Source organism: Numenius arquata, chromosome 2 (assembly GCF_964106895.1).
Source record: "Numenius arquata chromosome 2, bNumArq3.hap1.1, whole genome shotgun sequence".
Classification (NCBI taxonomy): domain Eukaryota; kingdom Metazoa; phylum Chordata; class Aves; order Charadriiformes; family Scolopacidae; genus Numenius; species Numenius arquata.
In genome coordinates, this window is record NC_133577.1 from 29446879 (window position 1) to 29466326 (window position 19448).

At 40.3% G+C, this 19448-nt stretch overlaps 2 protein-coding genes across 2 annotated transcripts; one reads left to right on the top strand and one right to left on the bottom strand.

Annotated features, from left to right (window-relative positions):
• The first annotated feature begins 124 nt into the window (after positions 1-124).
• On the top strand, positions 125-17922 carry CEBPZ (CCAAT enhancer binding protein zeta). Its single transcript, XM_074164129.1, has 16 exons — positions 125-273; positions 447-2011; positions 3029-3260; positions 3835-4009; positions 4645-4733; positions 5240-5293; positions 5976-6078; positions 7208-7276; positions 9655-9721; positions 11102-11202; positions 12660-12720; positions 13759-13967; positions 15005-15088; positions 15581-15642; positions 15731-15812; positions 16621-17922. The coding sequence occupies exons 1-16, from the start codon at positions 130-132 to the stop codon at positions 16758-16760; spliced, it is 3237 nt and encodes a 1078-aa protein (XP_074020230.1). The 5' UTR covers positions 125-129; the 3' UTR covers positions 16761-17922.
• Positions 16476-18909, bottom strand: CEBPZOS (CEBPZ opposite strand). Its single transcript, XM_074161783.1, has 4 exons — positions 18816-18909; positions 17190-17234; positions 16838-16921; positions 16476-16721 (listed from the first exon to the last, which is right to left on the bottom strand). The coding sequence occupies exons 1-3, from the start codon at positions 18907-18909 to the stop codon at positions 16839-16841; spliced, it is 222 nt and encodes a 73-aa protein (XP_074017884.1). The 3' UTR covers positions 16476-16721; position 16838.
• Positions 18910-19448: the final 539 nt, after the last annotated feature.

Here is a 19448-nt window from a genome sequence, read left to right on the forward strand (position 1 = left end):
CCTGGCCTCTGTCCCCCTTTTTTCCGGCGGAGCCCCGCGCACGCCCTACTCCCCCCTTGCAGGACCTGCGCTCCCGCCGTCCCGCCGGGCCCGGAAGCGCGTGCGCGCAAGAGCTTCCGGCGGGCAGCGATGGCGGGGTTGTGGCACTTCGGCGTGAGGGGCTCGAAGGAGGCGGGTGGTGACAGCGGCGAAGTGGAGGAGGATGAAGAAGGAGAAAGTGGAGATGCCGAAGGCTTTACGCTGGATGAGGTGCTGCGTCTCGGCGGCACCAAGGTAAGGGGACTGGGGGGGGGGGGGGGGGAGAGGGAGCGGGAGCACGTGGCGGCGGGGCACCGCCGGGCCGGGCCGGGCCGGGCCCGTGTGGGGCGCGAGGTGTGGGGAGCCGTTGGGAGCGCGCGGCCCGGGGCCGCGGTCGGCCTGTAACGGCTGTGCGCTGCCGCCCACAGCAAGACTACCTGATGCTGTGCGCCGTGGACGAGGCGGAGGAGATGGTGGACGGCGGCAAGAAGGACACGATCGACGACCTGAAGGCAGGGGAGCTGGAGGCCTTCGTCAGCTCCCTGGGCATCGGCAAGTATGCGAAAAGTTGCCAGGTGGTGGAGGAGGAGGAGGAGGAGGAGGAGGAGGAGGGTGGTGGTGGCAACGAGAAGAAAGAGAAGCCCCCAAAGAAAGAGAAGAGCAAGAAAGAAGCTAACCCTCCTTCGTTAGAAGCGAAAAAAGAAAAAAAAGTCAAGGAAAAGGCAGTCAAGGAAAACGCAGTCAACGAAAAGGCAAGTGGTGTGAAAGACAGCAAGAAGAAAAAAGCTGGCAGTGATCAGGACCAGCACCTTTCAACAAAGAAAGAGAGGCCAGAAGAAGATTTTGAATTTCATGCTAGGCAAGTGATACTGATCAAACCAGGGAGCAAATGGTATGATCTAGAATACACCAACGAATTCTCTTCGGAGCCCCAAAATCAAATGCTTCTGTCCAGGTATAAGGCCTTGGCCCAAAAGCTGTACCAGCATGAGACAGACCTGTATAAGAATAAGACAGATTATCAGAAGGGAGCCTCTTCGGCATGGATGAAAACCGTTGTCTCATCAGGTACCTTGGCTGACAGGATGGCGGCAATGACCCTTCTCATTCAGGACAGTGCTGTCCACAGTATCCAATTTGTTGAGAACTTGGTAAACCTCATAAAGAAAAAGGGCAGCAGGCATCAGAGCCACATGGCTTTGGATACTTTCAAGGAGCTTCTCATTTCAGATCTCTTACCAGACAACCGAAAGTTATGGTCTTTCTCGCAGCGACCATTTAACAACATAGAGAAGATGTCAAGTGGCAACAGGGATTCCAGGGACAGACGATTAATACTCTGGTACTTTGAGCATCAGCTGAAACTGCAGGTGGCAGAGTTTGTGCAGGCGTTAGAAACACTGGGTCATGATTCTTTGACGGCAACGAAATCCCGAGCATTGGCAGTTTCCCACGAGCTTCTCTGTAACAAGCCTGAGCAGGAGAAAGTTCTGCTTGTTCAGCTGGTAAATAAACTGGGGGACCCTCAGAACAAAATTGCCACCAAAGCCTCTTATCTCTTAGAGACATTACTTCACAAGCATCCAAATATGAAGGGAGTAGTGTGCAGTGAGGTGGAGAGGCTTTTGTACCGGACAAACATTAATGTGAAAACTCAATATTACGCCATTTGCTTTCTAAATCAGATAGTCCTCAGTCACGAAGAAAGTACATTGGCTAACAAGCTGATAACTTTGTACTTTTCCTTTTTTCGGAACTGCATTAAGAAAAAAGATGTTGAATCCAAAATGCTCAGTGCTCTTCTTTGTGGGGTAAACAGAGCTTACCCTTATGCTGAGACTGGAGATGAGAAAGTGAAAGAACAAATGGACACCTTGTTTAAAGTTCTGCATCTTGTGAACTTCAGTACCAGTGTCCAGGCCCTGATGTTACTATTTCAAGTGATGGACGCTCAGCAGACTGTATCCGATAGGTACTACGCTGCACTATACAAGTAAGTGACAACTTTGCATTTTTTGTTATAAATTTCATTTTATAAGAGAGTCACCGTTAATTTAAAGTTGTAGAAACACTTATTTTGCCTTTAACATCTTGTGAGTATTGAATCTCATTGGCTAAGATTTCTGATGTTTTGTATGAGCTAGAAGAAAAAGCATGACAATTCTTTGACTTAATGTGGAAATAAAACAAATGGTAGTTCTAGATCCTGAGAACACAACATATGCATTTAAGCCTTTGCACTGTTTTCTGGTAGCATGTTTTAACTCCAGATATTACTTAAAACTAATAGATATCTACTTCTGAATTCACTTTTATGGGTGCAGTGGTTTAGTCACATAATAACCTAAAGTCTTGTTTCCTTTTTTCATTTGGGGGACAGGGAAATCTTATGTTAACAAATTCTTTAGAGGATTTAATTTGTATGGTTGGAAAGCCTTGTGTTATAAAAGTATCTAGTTTTTTTTTTGTCCCAGCTAATTGTTTAGAGTCTTTGTAGGCTTCTGTTTAGTAGACCAAAAGGAAGTTGCTGATTTTTAAATAGGGAACTCAAGTTTCCCCAGAATGTGCAGCATATTCAGGGGCCTTTCTGTGCCTGGCAGTCTGGAAAAAAAGTGGGAAAGAAAATGAACTTGCCAGCACATATGTCTGGTCTGATTGTGAAGCATATGAATTGCTAACCATTTTCTTTCTATTTTTTGAAAATCTGAATAAATCAGATTAGTTTCTTACTTTGAATAGTTCAAATTTTGTAACTGTTTTCAGTCGAACTCAGTTTCTTTATATTTTCTTACAGTATCTTACTGATACAAGCTTTTTTATATCTAGAAATATTACACAGCTATTGGCAGTTCAGGGTTGATCATAACTGTTTTGAGTGGGAACTGGGGAAGAAACTGTCACTGGTCTTTTAGATGGCACGCTGAAAAATGTAGATGATTGTTGTTAATAGCAATTATTCTCCTACATGGATTATGACAATCAGCAATATTTTCTCCTGTGTGTTCTACAGGAAGCTTCTAGATCCTGCTTTAGCAGCCTGCTCAAAGCCATCCATGTTTCTTAATCTTGTCTATAAATCTCTGAAGGCAGATGTAGTGTTACGGCGTGTGAAGGCCTTTGTGAAGAGGTTACTTCAAGTCACTTGTGGACAAATGCCACCCTTCATTTGTGGAACCCTCTACCTTCTCTCTGAGCTTCTGAAAGTAAAACCAGAATTAAGGGTCCAGTTACAGGATCATGTGGTATAAGATTATTTCTTTATCTCATTGTTTTTCCAATATGAGCTAGTATCATAAGCATAAGTTTCCTTAACCTGTTTATTAGCAACCTGAGGATTTGCTAATATGTTACGTTATGGGAGAAAACACTGGAACAATTATAGCTACATCAAAAATCTGCATAGATGAGGGTGTTTTAAGCATTCTAGCAGGTCCTGTGGACTTCACTCATGGAGAGAGGATTATTTTCCTAAATGCTGTATAAGTATGCAGGTAAACATTCTTTGCCCAAAACATTTGTCAAAACATGGCCTGTTTGTTTCTTCTGTCTGCAGTTTCTGAAGTATACCTAGGCAGGACTGGATTTTTTTTTCCTTTTGTTCTTCAGGCGGGGAGGGACCATTACACTTGTGTGATATAAGCCGTAAAGTTCGATTTTCAGTACTGTATTAAGGCCAAAAATCTGTATTACTTAATATTGGCCAGCATTTGATTATATTTTTTAAGTAGCTTCTTAAGAACTATATATGCATTTTTCTAATAAATCAGAATAAAACTGGAAAGGGAAAGCTATTCACTAACATTTTTTGTTGTTTAGGAGTCGGATGATGAGGAGTGCTTTAAGGATCAAGAAGAGGCTGAAGAGGCTGAGGAAAAATTTGTGGATGCGGACAAAGAAGTAAAAGGTGAAGAGAGGAGCACAACAGAAAATTCTGCTAAAACAAACAACTCAAATTCAACAGCCTCTTGGGTGCATCATCTGAATATGGGAGGTAAATTAGCAAGAAAATGTAATTCATTTAACTTCTGATATTCTGTAACAGTGATGTGTTGAGCAAGACTTGTTTTGAAATTAAGTGATTAAAACATTATATTAGTTTTTCAAATTGGAAATTTGATTCAAAGCAACCCGTCAGAATAATTTATCTGTTAGCTCAGTGGTGATGAAGAGAGTGTATGAATCTGCTAGTGTATTTCACTTCATGCAGCTTACTGCGTTTGTGCCTAAGCAGTAAACAGGCTGGGGATTTTTTGCTTCCAAATTCAGGCACTTTCAGAGTGATTTAGCCAAGGTTAGGACACGTAACTGCTCATTTGCTTGTGAAGCTTGGTAGAACAATTTGTTTAGCTTTGAACTTGCTTCTAGCTTCATTCTTTCTTGAGGACCTTTTGGGGCAGAGCAGGGCTTTTCAAGAGCTTCTTTGGGAGCATGTAGGAACTCACCTGTGCACCTGATCATACACTGGGGAAGGGCAGCTGAATATAACCCTTTCTTGCTACTGAATGAATCTGTGGCCTGTCCAGCTAAGAGTGATGGGCAGCATTATTGTCATGATGAAATAAAAATAGTACTCTCATAAAGTTGCTTGAGGAAATTCAAGTTGTTGTTGTCTCCTCCACCCCTCAGGCAGGAAGAGTGGAGCTTCGTATGATCCTATGCATCGAAGTCCTTTATACTGCGGTGCTGAAAGTACAAGCCTTTGGGAACTGAAGAAGGTAAGGCATTCTTACGTTGCTGGTTACTGTGTTTCTTAGTGTGACCCTTGTATTGAGAGAAGAAAATTAACTTGGTTATTCCTGGAGTAGCTACCTGGGTAACATAACAGAAAGGTTAAATGACACATTCTTCAGCTTTAAGCTTGTGTATGTCACTGATATCCAGCGTAGGGAATAGGAATTTTTAAATGGAGATTTGAACAATATTTTTTGACTTTTGGATCTTAGCTTTGTATCAATAAAGCTTTTTAATGTTGAATTAGATACAATGTTAAGTGAGGATGTATTTAGTTAACACAAACAAAAGATGAGAACTTGAAGTTTTTCAGTTATTCAAGGGCAGAACATGTGAGCCTTGCACTACTACATGTGTCTGCACGTTATTTGGTCAGTTATAGAGCGGTCTTATGACACAGAGGTGTTGTCAGGAGTCTGATATGTCAACATGAATAATGACTGCACTTATTTTTAAAGTAGAAATAAATAAGTGATTCTTGTCTTTTCAGCTTTCTGAACATTTTCATCCGTCTGTGGCCCTCTTTGCAAAAACAATTCTGGAAGTAAGTGCTTTTACTAGTCTGTAGCTCTGAAGTTTCATTTTTATGTTAACTGTCTTTTGCTGTTTGAAAAAATACTTTATAAAGCCTCCTTGCTCTCTGCAGGGAACTTGCAGCTCTGCCATATTGTAACACACACTCAAATGCAAAGCTTTTCGTGGAAGTGTTTTCTCTAAAGGAGACTGCTCACAAAAGTAATTAACTTGGTAAAAATGTGGGTATTATGTGATTCTTAAAGGTTTTTTAGAGTTTAGGTCTGTCCTTTATTTAAAGTGGGTTTTTTATGTGGGGAACCCTGCTGTTGCAACAAATTATTTTCTAATACTGTTGTGGTATCGTGCAAAAAATACTCAAACCTACACAAATATAAAATACTTATTTTCATCGGGATACATGGTATCCAAATAGTGCTGAGTATTAACTGCTGTTAGCACAGTACATTGCAAGGCAGTTCATTACTGAAAAAAAAATGAAGGAGGTGGTTTTGGTTAAGAAAATACTGAAACTCTAAGAACAAGAACCTGTACAGGAGTGTAATAACAGGTCAGGCTTATGTGATGAAACATCCTCAAGTCTGTGTCTTTTTGAAGTGTGGTTTAATGTTTGAGTCCTCTATGTTTAGTTGCCATCTTCCTGAAATGAAGACCTTAACGATTTTTGGTTTTTTTTTTTCTTCTTCTTTTAGGGCAATCATATTCAGTACTCTGGTGACCCTTTGCAGGATTTTACATTAATGAGATTCTTGGATCGCTTTGTGTACAGAAACCCCAAAGTCCATAAAGGCAAAGGTAGGAATTTCTCTGTATGTATTACCACATGATCTTGATTATTGATGGTGACCAAACTCTTTTTCTCTCTAATTGCTAAGTAACCCTTTGTGCTTGTTGAGTGTTCGGGGTGCATGTGGTGCAACAAAGGAGTGGGATCAGCCTTCAGGGCTGCAAGAGAGATGTCTGCATCTCAGAACCAGTTGACACATACTGTTGCCTCTCACATCTGCAGTGTAGAAATTCCTAACCTAGCAGGAATTAGCAAAGTGATAGGGGAATGTAAAGACTGCAGAATGGTTGAGATTGGAAAGGACCATCTGGACGCAGGGACATGTACAGCAGGTTGCCCAGGCTGTCCAGATAGCTTTTGAATGTCTCCAAGAATGGAGACTCCACAGCATCTCTGGGCAACTTGTGCCAGCGCACAGTCACCTTTGCAATGAAAGAGAGTTTCCTGGTGTTCAGACAGAGCCTCCTGTGTTTCAGTTTGTGTCCATCACCTCTTGCCCTGTCATGGGCACCACTGAAAAGTGCCTGGCTCCATCTTCTTTACACTGTCCAGGTATTTGATTTGATGAGATCTCCCTGAGTCCCCTCCAATCTAAACAATCATAGTTCTTTCAGCCTTTCCTCACAGGAGAGATGCTCCAGTCCCTTCATCATCTTAGTGGCCCTTCGCTGGACACTCTCCAGTATGCCCATGTCTGCCTTGTACTGGGGAGCCCAGGCGTGGACACAGCACTCCAGGTGTGGTTTCGCAAGTGCTGAGTAGAGGGAAAGGATCTCCTCCTTCTACCTGCTGGCAACAGTCTACCTAATGCAGCCAAGGATACTGTTAGCCTCTTTTGCTGCAGAGGCATATTGCTGGCTCAACTTGGTGTCCACCAGGACACCCAGGGTCTTTTCCGCCAAGCTGCTCTCCCGATGAGCAGCCCCCAGCATATACTGGTGCTTGGGGTTGTTCCTTCCCAGGTGGAGGACTTTGCACTTCCCCTTGTTGAACAGCATGAGGTTCCTGTCAGCCCATTTTTTCCAGCCTGTCAAAGTCCCCGTAGACAGCAGCATGACCCACTGGTGTCAGCCACTCCTCACATTTTTGTATCAATAGTAATAAAGTAATTTGTTTCTGATTTATGTTCTGCTACAGAAAACACCAACAGTGTGGTAATGCAGCTGAAGAAGAAGCAGTTTATGAAAGATATGCAGAATCTTGCAGGTAAGCCAGCCCTTTTTCAGTTAAGAAAGCCAGCCCTGTTTCAGTAAACAATTCTTGGCTGGTTGTTGTAGACGTGCCATCTGTGCTGTCTATGCTATTTCTGTTAGCAATAAAAGAAAGTCCTGTCCATCAGGAGTGTAGTGGTGGTGCCTGATGTTCAGGATCAGGTCTAATCTTATTGTAAGGGTGCATGGAATCTCCATAGCTGAAACTTTGGATCCATTGAATCATTTTAAGAACAAATGACATAGGGAAAGTCAGCTACCTCAACTGTTAGCTTCTTGAGTAGGATAACAGTTTTGTCTTCTGTTGTAGCACTTGGTTACACGCCACATTTTTTTAAAGACCTTCCTTTTCTCTGTTTTCCCCCCTAATCATCAATTACTTTCTATTGTAGTAATTCCTTTTTCTTAGGCAATGCATGATGATCATATCTTCCGTTTAGCCATCCCGTTAAGAAATGTATAACAAAGGACAGAGCTACTGAAAGCTGCGTGCCTTTTTTCCTGTGCTACTTTTGCTATGACCTGCATATGCTTCCTATACCTTCTCATGTGCTGTTATCTTTTTTCCCCTAAAAGGAAATACACCCCTTGGGTAAAGAGTAGATTTGCAATCTTGTATAAAAACTTTAGAACATTGTTACAAATTTGCTTATAGCTGGCAATGTGATCCCTCTGGAGGGGATCGAAACGCCTTAGAATTTATTCCAGCTAATGATACTTCTAGTTAGAAGTGCAATCTGTTAGGGTTCTAACCTCAGAGGGACAGGAATTTATAAAATATGAAGTAAATTTTCTGCTCACGTGACTGCTCACATTCTTATATCTAGCATCCGAGTTTTATGAATAATGTTTTTTGACGTTCTTAAAAATATCTAAAATTATATAAGAATCTTTAAAACATATGCTGATCCAGCAGTAGTTAATATAGTAGTAGTGGTGTGTAGTTAATATTTTTCTTTTTTTCCAATTTATCATATAATCATTTTTGTTTTGAAAATCGACTTAAAATCTCAGAAAATGGATTTATGTAATGATTTAAATCACATTAAGCTCTTTCAGTAAATGGTATGGATTACTCCATACAATGCTGCAGCTGCAGCTATTGTTAGGATTAGTGTAAGGTGTCTTTGGCACTGTCATTTTGCTAAGAATCTTCCTGCTTCCAGAAAGAGGCTGCCTTTTGTCTAGTCCCACTGTTCCCAGTGATTAAGGGCAGGATTTGGTGGTAAGAAAAAGCAGTTTAAAAATCAGGGTAAACCATCAGTAAAATATGTTGCTTAAGGACAGAAGAGATACCATTTTCTGTGGTAGAATCTCTGTAAAGTTCCCAGGGATGTGCTTTCCTCTAACTTTGGGTCTGTTGTGTTGCACAGAGGTGTTAGTTATACAGATTGGCTGATGTACCTTTACTGGTGCATGGTCCCATGGCTATCAAAGCTTCAAGCAGGAATTTTTCCCTAGGATGCGTTTGAAGGTACAGTCTGCTTTTTCCATTCTTAATTTATTCTGAGTTGAAGAAGCAGACTAATCTGATAAAAAAATAGGGATATATTGATGTAGATACAAAAATATGCACTTGTTGCATATAGCTAGTCTCTGCTGAGGCTTAGAGAACTGAGATCGCAAACCTCTGGTACCTTCTACTATTCATTTGAAGAGCCCTTCTGTGAGGATGCTCATCTGGTTTCAGAAACTTGGACCCTTGTCACTTAGAAAATGTTATCATCTGTGCCCACTGAGATAATCAGCAGCTCTTTCTCCTTTGGTTTACTTTTGACATGGAGGAAGGAAGGGGAATGTATGAGGGTAAAAAGCTTCTCCACAGGGAACTGGTTCAGTCCCCTAGTCGATCTGCTGTTGCAGTGTCATGTTTTGCCTCAGTTCCTCAGAAATGGAGGCAAGGTGAGGCTTGATCCCTTCTTCAACGTGCTTAGCTGGTGTATGGTCTTGCCTTTCCAGCTGTTGATGATCATTTCTACTGGCAGGAGTGCTGGGCAGATGTAGTTCCAGTGTTTTAGTGCATGACAGCGAGTTTATCTCATTTCCTACTCTTTTATTTTTCTCTTCCCCCCCCCCCCTTTTTAAAAAATGCGTTCCTGCTTTAGGTGCTTGCTAACCTCCCTTGCTGATATATAAATTAGAACCTGGTTAGGGCTATGCCGCTTGAGTTTTTCCATGGGGTTTGTTCACATCTAAGAATCAGTATACACACTGAGAACTGTTAGTTTGAAGAGGTTTTGAGGTGAGCTCCACTTTATTTAACGGGTGGCACTGGGTACCTGCCTACTTCTGTCTGTGCATGCTGTTTAACCTTTTAAAAGAATAACAATCATTTAACTTAAGGCAAAATCAGTTCTTTTTTTGTTTTTGCAGTCAACAGTAAGGAATTCCGTGCCAAAGATGAAAGCAAAATCCCAGTGGATGAAGTGTTTTTTCACAGGTAATGAAATACTTGTGAACATTCATCTTAAGTGTTGTTTTTTAATGCAATGCCATCAAAACCCATTACCTTTCATAAGTATTCTCTGGTATTCCAATTGTTTGCAAAATTTGATTAATTTGAGTGACTTGTGGTGATAGCACTTTCCTTAGAAAATAATTTCAACATGTCAAAAGTGCTTAGTCATTTCTGAGCAAAGGCAATCTGCGCTTGTAGTCTGCAATCAAGTAATCTGACATTGTAATAAAGAAGCCTTAAACAGTGGGTAATGATGAATGTCTTGGGGGTTGTAATTATGCATTAGAGGTATATTTCAAAAAAATCTGGAATATACCTTGCTTATGTTATTAGCATCAAATCTTATTAGAATGGAGCAATGCAAAAAAATTCAGAGAAGCTAGTTTTCTGTGTATTTCTGATTTTATTATTTGTAGTTTTTTCCACTTAGTTGGCTTTCCCTTCAGATTATGATATAAAAATGCAGCTGTAATACTAAAATTGAAGGGAGGCACATTTGGCAAAAATTTGTTCTTGTTAAATAAAAATAGTCGTTACCTTGAGTTTCTTTTTAGGAAATCTATGTTTTAATTAATTTATTTTGTGTAATTATTTTTGGTGGCTTTCTTTGTTTTTATTTAATATATTCATTGCTGTAGGGACTTTTAATTTTTTTTTTTTTTGCAGTATCAAGCTGCAAAACTTACTAATTTTCATTAATGGATATTATAAGATTGAGGAATATAATATTGACTAGTTAATAAATAAAATAGTGGTATTAATTTTCAGGTTAAAGAAAAGCAGCTTAAAAGCATGCCTCTGTCTGAAAAGTTAACGGTATTGTTACACTGAAGATCACTGAAACTGAGATTACACATTTGAAGTGTATTCTTTTGCTCTTGTATATGATGAAATTTGCCTTTTGTGTTTGGTGTTTCTTTAATACGAAAGGGAGAGAAAGTAGTTTAAAATAGCTGACAGAAGTTAAAACTAAGCACACAAGAGGAGAGTGCTGTGGGGGAAAATGTAACAAATTAATGGGTGAATCTCTCTTACATTATTTTTTCCCCTCATTAGATTCAAGTTGAACTTGATCCTTTCTTCCTTAGCAGTATAAGGCAGATGTTCATCATCTTGTACCTTTTTATAATTTTTGGCACCTTTGGCTGTGAATTTTTTTGTTTTAGATCTTACAGTAGTGGCTTACTCTTTGAAAAAACAAAAAAATATAAATCTCAGATTTGAGATGTTTGAAACCATTATGTACAATTTGCAACTGGCAACATATTTATAAAAAAATCTGCAGGTTGTTTTTTAAAAAAAAAACTTGTCATAATTATCATCACCTGCAATTTTATGTCTGAGAGCAATATATTATTTCAGATTTTATTCTAAGTTCGATAAGAGGAGAGAGAAACAAAAGCGTCAGGATGATGAAGAAAGTGTGGAAGATGTAGATGATGATGAATTTGAAAGAGCATTGGGTAAGGTTATGTTTTTCCTTGCAGTAACTACCCCAATATTTCCTGCTTTTGCAAATTATTAATTTATCCTTTTTATAGTTTATATTGTATAAAAGAACCAAATACAGGAGTATGGTAGTGAAAGAAAACTGACTTTCCAGTTCCCATTCTATGTTACTACAGCCAGTAGTTCATACTGTCCTCCATGTAAGCCAAGTGGATGAGCATCTGGTACGAGGGGTCTTGCTCTCACTACTCCAGTAGCGTTCAGCTTGTTCGAATGGTTGGAAAACATCTGATTTTGAACATAAGCTCATGAGTGGCAGTTCATGCCTTTTTGTTCTATTCCTAATGTACTCTGAGAGTTAAATAACTTTTTAAAACAGCACATAACATTTGCTTCTGTTCTTTCTTTACTGCTTGGCCTTTTCCAGTCTTCCTCACAGTTTCTCTCATCGTTCCTAATATCTTTCATGAGGTTGTTTGTTCAGTTAGGTCCTTGGCAAACTTCTGCAGTAGTCTTAGCTCTTCCTGTAGCATGTACTTTGTTTGCTTTGGAATTAGTGTATGATTTATTCCAGAATCTGTATTTGTTAGTTTACCATAGAATGTCCGTTATTTTATGATTTCATATTTTACTTACACGTATATATTAATTATATATATATGTATATTGTGTACATTATTTGAAAAAAAAGAATAATCCAATTAGCTCTCCACAACTGTTTTGTACAATATTTTTGGAGAATTTTGAACTCCCATAGTAGATTCTTCCTTAGTGACACAGTATGGTCTGTGTTATGACAAGAATCTGTTGCTAACTGTTTGTTGTTTTATTGTTAGTATCTCTAATAAGTTAACTGTCTCTGAGAATTTGCTGCATAAATTCAGAAGCTTGAATTAAGGACCTTCTAATGTCAGCTTTTACTCTTTGAAACAGAGCAGCTGTAATTTTTTAGATTTTGTTTTTACCTGCTATTTTATATAGCAATTTGTTCCTAAGCGAGTTCGATGGTAGGAGCTTTCACCCTCTAGTCTGCTTGCTTTTCTGTCAGAAATTACAGTGAATACTTCTTAATTGAGTCTTTGTTCTATCTGACTTGGAGCAAGTGTTCGAGACTCGTGATATCCCACCTGCCCACTATGTTTGAATTACTGGGCAATGGTGTCCATTTGTGTTTGGCTGCTTCCCACATCATCTGGTTCTGGCCAGAAATTATGTCCTGGATAAAAAGAAACTGTTATTATTTTCCAAATTAAAATATTTCTTCAGAAAATTCCAGTTAACTTTAGGTAACTGTTTTGTGGAGTATTTATATATAAGAGTATGAATCTTTTGGTATCAGGGTCCTTTGTTACTGATGCAGATCATACAAACTGTTCAGGAAAATGATACCTAAAAGTAATATATTTTGCAATGGCTTTATATTTCTTTATTTGACTTTGTTTTGTAGTAACAAACAATTTTCCCCCCCTAGATAAATTTGAAGCTGCTGATAATGCCATTGATGTTGGCCAGGATGACCTTGATTTTGCTGGGTAAGACTTTAAATTGGTTCTTTCACCTCTTGTTTTCATACCTATATAGAGTTTTACTCTGCAAAATTGGATAGACCTTTTCTGAAAAGACTCAGAATATCACCTTGCAAAAAAGGCAATAGCAGTTGGGTAATGCTGCTTTTCTGCATGTCCCATAATGGAGCATCATGATCCTGTAGTGCTTACAGTCTGCTGGCCTGACACGTGACACCCGTAGTATTTTATTTATACAATGCAGTGACCAAGTAAGCAAGGTAAAATCTTGTTTTTCATTGTCTCAGGTTTCTGTTTGAGAATTACCAAGTACAAAAGTAAGCAGAATGAGGCATAATGGTACTGCTGATATAAGGACTGGTTGTAACTGGACCTAATGCAGTAAATAAACTTTGTGGAATCCAGAATCATAGAGCTCAATTCTCAGGAAGTCAGCAGGTTCATTAAGTAGCCTTTTTTTTTTTACTTAAAGTACCTGCAATACAGCTTTTGAATCAGCACAGAAACTTTTTTCTTGAGGTTAATGGAGAATTAAAGCTTGAACTTCTAATGAAACCTGAACGTTTTTGTGATCCAGACTGGTGCGAGTAAAAAATAGTAAAGAGGAGACAAGAAAGCAAATAACCATCTAGTATGTGAAGAACTATGTTTCCTTTCTGAAGAAAAAAAAAAAAAGTCTTATTTCTTCATTTAGTAGAGTTGCTAGAGATACCAGCATTTTGTGTGCTTTACAGAAAAGACTTTCTGAAAAGGAGTAAAGGCACGTAGGAGATAAAATACTGAAGCTGACATTTCTGTTAATTTCAGAATAGGATTCTCTCCAAAACTTCTTAAAATGGTTGGCTTCTCTAATACAGATCCATATGCTGATGTTGAAAAAATACGTGAGTGCATAATACATGTTTCTTAGGTCTCAGCCTCCTTTTACAGTATTTTGCAATGATGCTGAACTTTTCTAACATAGTGTTTGTGGTAGATAGATGTTATCTGGATGCGAACAGTATTTTGCCAGATGAAATGCTAAGCTTGTTACATATTTTTTAGTAATATAAAAAAGAAAACCAAAGGTGGTAAGAAAGGCCAAAGAAGCGAGGAATCCAGTGCTGATGGGGAGGATTCTGATGATGAAGATGAATTCAGTGATCTGGATGATGAGGAAGTCTCCTTAGGAAGTATGGAGGAAGACTTTGGAGAGGATATGGATGAAGAAGGAGGTGTATTTATGGATGTGTCTGATGATGATAACAGCCTAGGTAAAGTACCATTTATTATCAAAAAATGCAAATAAAAAGCTTTAAAAATAGGTTATCTAATATGTAATTACATATATAAGTTTAGATTTAGTTACCTAGGTGGGAGGTTTGGCTTTTAAGTAAAGAAATGACAAGTCCTTCTCTGGACAATGAAGTCTTCAGAGAAACATTTCCTGGCACAGTCTCCGAGGTGCAAGTGGCAATCAGGCATCTGGGTATAAAAACTTGTGAACAAGACATGTTTCTTTCATTCCGAAAACATTGGCGATAATAAAAGTAGCTTTATACACAAATAACTGGCTACAGTAGGCAGAAATATGAAAAGATCTCAAAGAGGAAAAATAAGAAAAAACATCAGGTACTTGGTAATTTTTTTTTATTTCTTTAGTCCTAGTTAATGGTGATTTTTTGAGATAACTTTTTTTTTTTAAATAGCTCTCTCATAAGTAACAGCTTACTCTTCTAACACAGCTATGCACCCGAATTTTTATTATCACTGTAATAATAATTACTGATGGTTGCACCTGCATGGTTTTATTATCTTTTCAACTGAAAAGCACAGTATATACTTTATGTGGCTGGAAAAGCACAGATTTGTGGAGTATTTCAACTAATAACTTAAGGTCACAGGAAGGTGACTGAGGGTAGAGGAGGGAAACTATTCATACAGCTGTTAACACATTAATCTTTAATGAGATTATTATTTCACCAAATTTAACAAGTAGACATTCAAGGTTTACGTAACACCTGCTTTTAGCCTTGATATTTTATGTCTCTTAGTATCATATTTCATTCTTTTTTTGGTACTGTGGAAAAAAAGCATAAAAAACGGCACACCAGTGATCAATTTTTAATTGTCTGGGTTGAAGGAATCACAGATTTGGTTGTGTGCGCTGTGCTTTAAAGTTTTTTAAAGTAAAGACTCAGACCGTTATGACAAATACACCTAAAAAGATATTTTGTTCTCTGCTGTGCTTTAAATACATGTACATGGTCTGAGAATGAGGGATTGATGTATTTTTTGATTTCTCTGTCAGACCCAAACAATGACAAGCAATTGAAGTCTGTCAGTAAAAAGGGGAAGAGAAAGAAAGATATGAATTTTGTGGGATCACTTGAAGGTAAGGAAATGCTGCCATGATTTCCATTTAAGAAGGCTTAATACAAATACAGAATCTGGAAAACTTTGCAATCAGAGGGTTTTAGTACAGTAGGTTATCTACACTTTTGGATCTGGGTTCAGATTTGAATAAACCATAAATGAAAAGGAGCTGATCTTACCCTTGTCCTCCAGCCAGCGTGGCCTAATGCAGAGTGACAAACTGCTGCTGAAGGACTGGGAATCAAAGGAGGAACTTTTGAAGGAAGGAATGAACTGCACTGGTGGTTTGTGCATTTGTTACTAACACGATGCGCAGATTTGTGCTATTTAGTTCTTGGTTGGAAACTTTTCCTTTTTTTAGGGGGGGGGGGAAGAAGTGGAGAATAAAGGTTTCTAACACAGTTCTTTTAGATGGTCTTGTTAAGTAAATTTTAAAAAAGTAACACTTCAGTTTAATGTCTTTATGAACTTGAAATTCTGCCTTTGTAAGAATAATACTTTTTATTTGAAGGATCCAACCGAGGAAAGAAGAGAAAACTCAAAGATGCTGGTATACTGGCATCAGCAGAAGAGGTAAGTTTGATCAGTGCTCAGCAAAAAAAGTGATCAAGCATTTTACTTGTTTCTTTGTAATAAAATACTAAAATTTCTCTTTTTAAAGTTTGGTTATCTGCTGGATGAAAATGCTGGGTCTAAGTTTGACAATATTGGAATGAACGCCATGGCAAACAGAGATAATGCAAGTAAGTACATGCTACAAACAGCAGATAGCTGTAATGCTATTTTTCTTCTTTCTCCTCAGATTCTGTACTTAAGAAGATGTACCTGCCTTAACTGAAATACACACATGGTTAGAAATGACACAGTAGGGACAGTAGCTCAATGTCAGTAAGACATGGCTTAGTTTTCCTCAGTTATGAGAGATACCCAGTGCTAGTATTAATTGTGACTACTGGAGTAAGGCTTCAGGAAAGTGGCAGAGGCTATCATGTCACCCTTTCACACTGTAAATAAGGATGGATAGTGTGCTGTTTGCCAAGCATTCAGGTGAATTTTGCTCTAATAAAGAGTGACCTGGATTCATCTGAAGGGAAAACATAAGGCATGGCTGTCTTTATCTACTGTTTCCTTGCAGTATCAGTGAAGCAGAAATAGTTTCCCAAAAATAATTCTAATGAATTAAATGTGTGTATACTGATTGAATAATTGGTCCTTTGTAGAGTTTTTACAAGTCTTGCTGGTGTCACCTGAAAAGTGTTAACAGCAGTGCTCAAACACTGTTTACGCCTAATGCAGGGGTGTCTAGCATTAGTAAAATACAAAGCAATGGTAAGAGCAGTCTTAAACCCTGACAGTCTGAAATGGTAGGGCATGTTTTGTGAAATGAAAAAGCCAAAACGTTTTCTGGTGTCAAAAAAAATCAGCAGCTTGCACTTTATTAACGTTTATAAATACAGTAGCCAAGTTTTAACTTTTACATGATTCATGTGTGTTCCACATCGTGGTCAGAGGTATCCATTAGCTCCTTATTTCTCATCTTTCCTCTTACAGATGCCAAACAGATCCAGTGGGAAATAGAGCGTGACAAGTGGCTTCATGATAGGGATGTGAAAAGTATCATCAAAAGGAAGAAACAGTTCAGGCACAGAGGGCTGAAAAACAAGTACAAAGGCAAGAAATCAAAAAGATGAGCTGGATGTTTTAACGTGGACATTTTTACAATAATTATTATAAAATAATTTTAAAATTAATCATACATATTTCTTACTTTAGTTCTTGCTGCTTAACCATGTCATTTGGTCATTCTCCCTTATGCCGTGAATTCCAGACCACTCATTGGATTTGTAATATACTGAAAAAATAGGAAAATCCATGTCAGCTGTTAAGTTAGGCATGTCTGAAGGTGAGCCACTTTGTGGCTCGTTTTGCTGGATGTAAAGTCCTCCAGTTCTGAGGACTCGTATCCAACAGTCTGACACTCCGACTGCACCTATACCTAACAGTAATCACTTCTGCAATATCTCCTGGGGTAAGTTTTAAGCAATAATAAAATTGGGTTTATATGTAAGATGCAACTACAGCTTCAGCCATCCTTCTGAAGTGAATGATGACAAACCTACCTTCCAGAATTGATGGAAATCTCTTCTGCATTGTATGTCTGAAGTCTGAGAAGAAAGATAAATCACAGTTACTTTACCCAACGTGTTTTAAGACAAATAATTAAATGCGCTGTTTTTCTAACAAGATTAGTTTTACCTAAGTTTGTCTGGGCTCCATAGTTACAGCCACCATTAAATAATGTGATCTGAATTTACTTCTCTTTTTTTTTTAAATTGTATCACAGACTGTATTCAGATTACTCATATGTGCAGCCAGTTGTTTCATCACAGTGTTTTCTAAGCTTCCTCACAACTGTGATAACCCCATGCAAGCTACAGATTCATAGGAAGCTGAACAGTTCTCATAGATGGATGTGCAAATGAAAATTTCCTTGTTTCCTCACACAGCTTTAGGTGTTCACTGAATCCTTCTGTGGGCCACTCCATCAAACCAGTAGAAAAATCACATAATGATAGCTTTATGCTATTTTAATTATTTACAAGGCCATAGAAGGATCTTATCAATGCCAGTACTAGCACAAAGAAAGTGGTAAAAGCCTCATTGTGAGCTACTGAGCTGTTAGATGAGCTCACTGCGTCTTCCAGAACTACAAGAACTAATCTTCTGCAAAGGCATAGAAGGACAAGGACCTAGAACTGAAAAGGGAGAAATGAGAAACCATGAATGCCCAGCACTAAATTACCAAGACAGGCTAATACATCCATTCTCCACATTTTGGTTATATATTTTTTTAAATAAAAATGCAAAGAAAAATAGCTTATGTGTAACAGCCTGCCTGCATCTGAATCTGAAATACCAAATGTAATGGAGGTGAAATTCAGCTTGAACTTAGTGTAAGACCATACGACTGCTGACATGGGTGGGCTTGTACCCTCCCAGCCCCACAGCAGCTGCATTTCAGCTCGCACTGATCCTGTAGGTAGCAGGACCCACTACCTTGTCCTGCAGGGGGATGGGTCTGTCCAACTAGCGCTGCACCCTGAATGCAAAATAAGGCCACTGCTGCGCACAGCAAATCTTGCAGTAACCAAGTTGGTGCTTGACACGTTTTTGTGTTACCTAGACACTGAATCCTAAGTCTAAGAGACTTGAAGGACTGAAGCCCAGTGATGTGGAAGATGATGCTGGCTGCCTCCTCCACTTGCCAGATGGATCTGTCATCTGCCTGGGAAGCGTCACACCACAGAACCTGTGAGACCTAGGCGAAAGCCAGGGTGTCCCTTCAGGGGCTGAACATCAGACTCCTGAAGCAGTATTGATCAATTCCTGCCTCATTTGCAACCAGCCTCTCCTTTTTAAGTGCCTGTTTGAGCCGATGCTGTAACTACCCAAACGCCCGACACAGCTTTGTTCCTGGCGGTCACGTGCTGCCTTTCAAAAGGCTTCCTCACGCTTTTGGTTTTGTATAACCAAAACAGCAGCTTGTTTTTTTAACACCTGTCCTCCAGGCTCCGCCTAACAAGCCACTGCTGTGCACCTACACTAATACCAGCGAAACTACTAACCCAACACGGCAGCTTTTCTTAAGACACCCGCGTCCGCGGCGTGAGGCGCTGCGGGCACCTCAGCCGGCCCCGGCGCGAAGGAGCTTCCCCCCGATCCCGCTCGCCCCCGCCCCGCCGCACCTTGGCTGCTGTCCATGGCGCGGTAGAGCAGGAGGGCACCGAGCAGCCCCGCCGCCTCCAGCAGCAGCAGCCCCCTCACGACGCGACGCGCCATCGCCGCCGCCGGGGCACGGCGCCCGCCCGTTACGGCCGGTAACGGCCACGCGTGCGCGCGCGCCGCCGGGCGTTTGCGCACCTTCTCTGCACAGGCGGGCGGCGCATGCGCGTTCCGTCCGCTCGCGTCTGCCTGGTACTGTAACGCCCGACCCAGCGCCGGCAGGGGCAGCTGGGGCTTCCGCTGAGGCGCTGATCTGTGGCCCGGTCGCAGGCAGGCGGCCCGGGGCTGTGGAATGTGGCAGAGAGGAGGCGCGTTTCCCTGCCTGGGCAGGGCCAGGCGGGGCCGTTGCTCAGCACAGTGACGGTATTGGCCATCTTGGCCGCTGCCGCTCGCCCTCAGCGGCCCCTTCTGGCTGCCGGCAGTAAGTTCGACTCGCCACCGCTTTTCCCTGCTGCCCGAGGGGTCGCAATGTCTCCGCGTCGCAGCTTCAGCTGTGAGCTGGCAGCATTAAGTGCCCGCCACAGCGAAGAGGCCTGTCCAGGCCTTGCTGCGCCGTGTTGAGGCACTTGAGCAGGTGTTCCCTGTCAGGCAAAGGA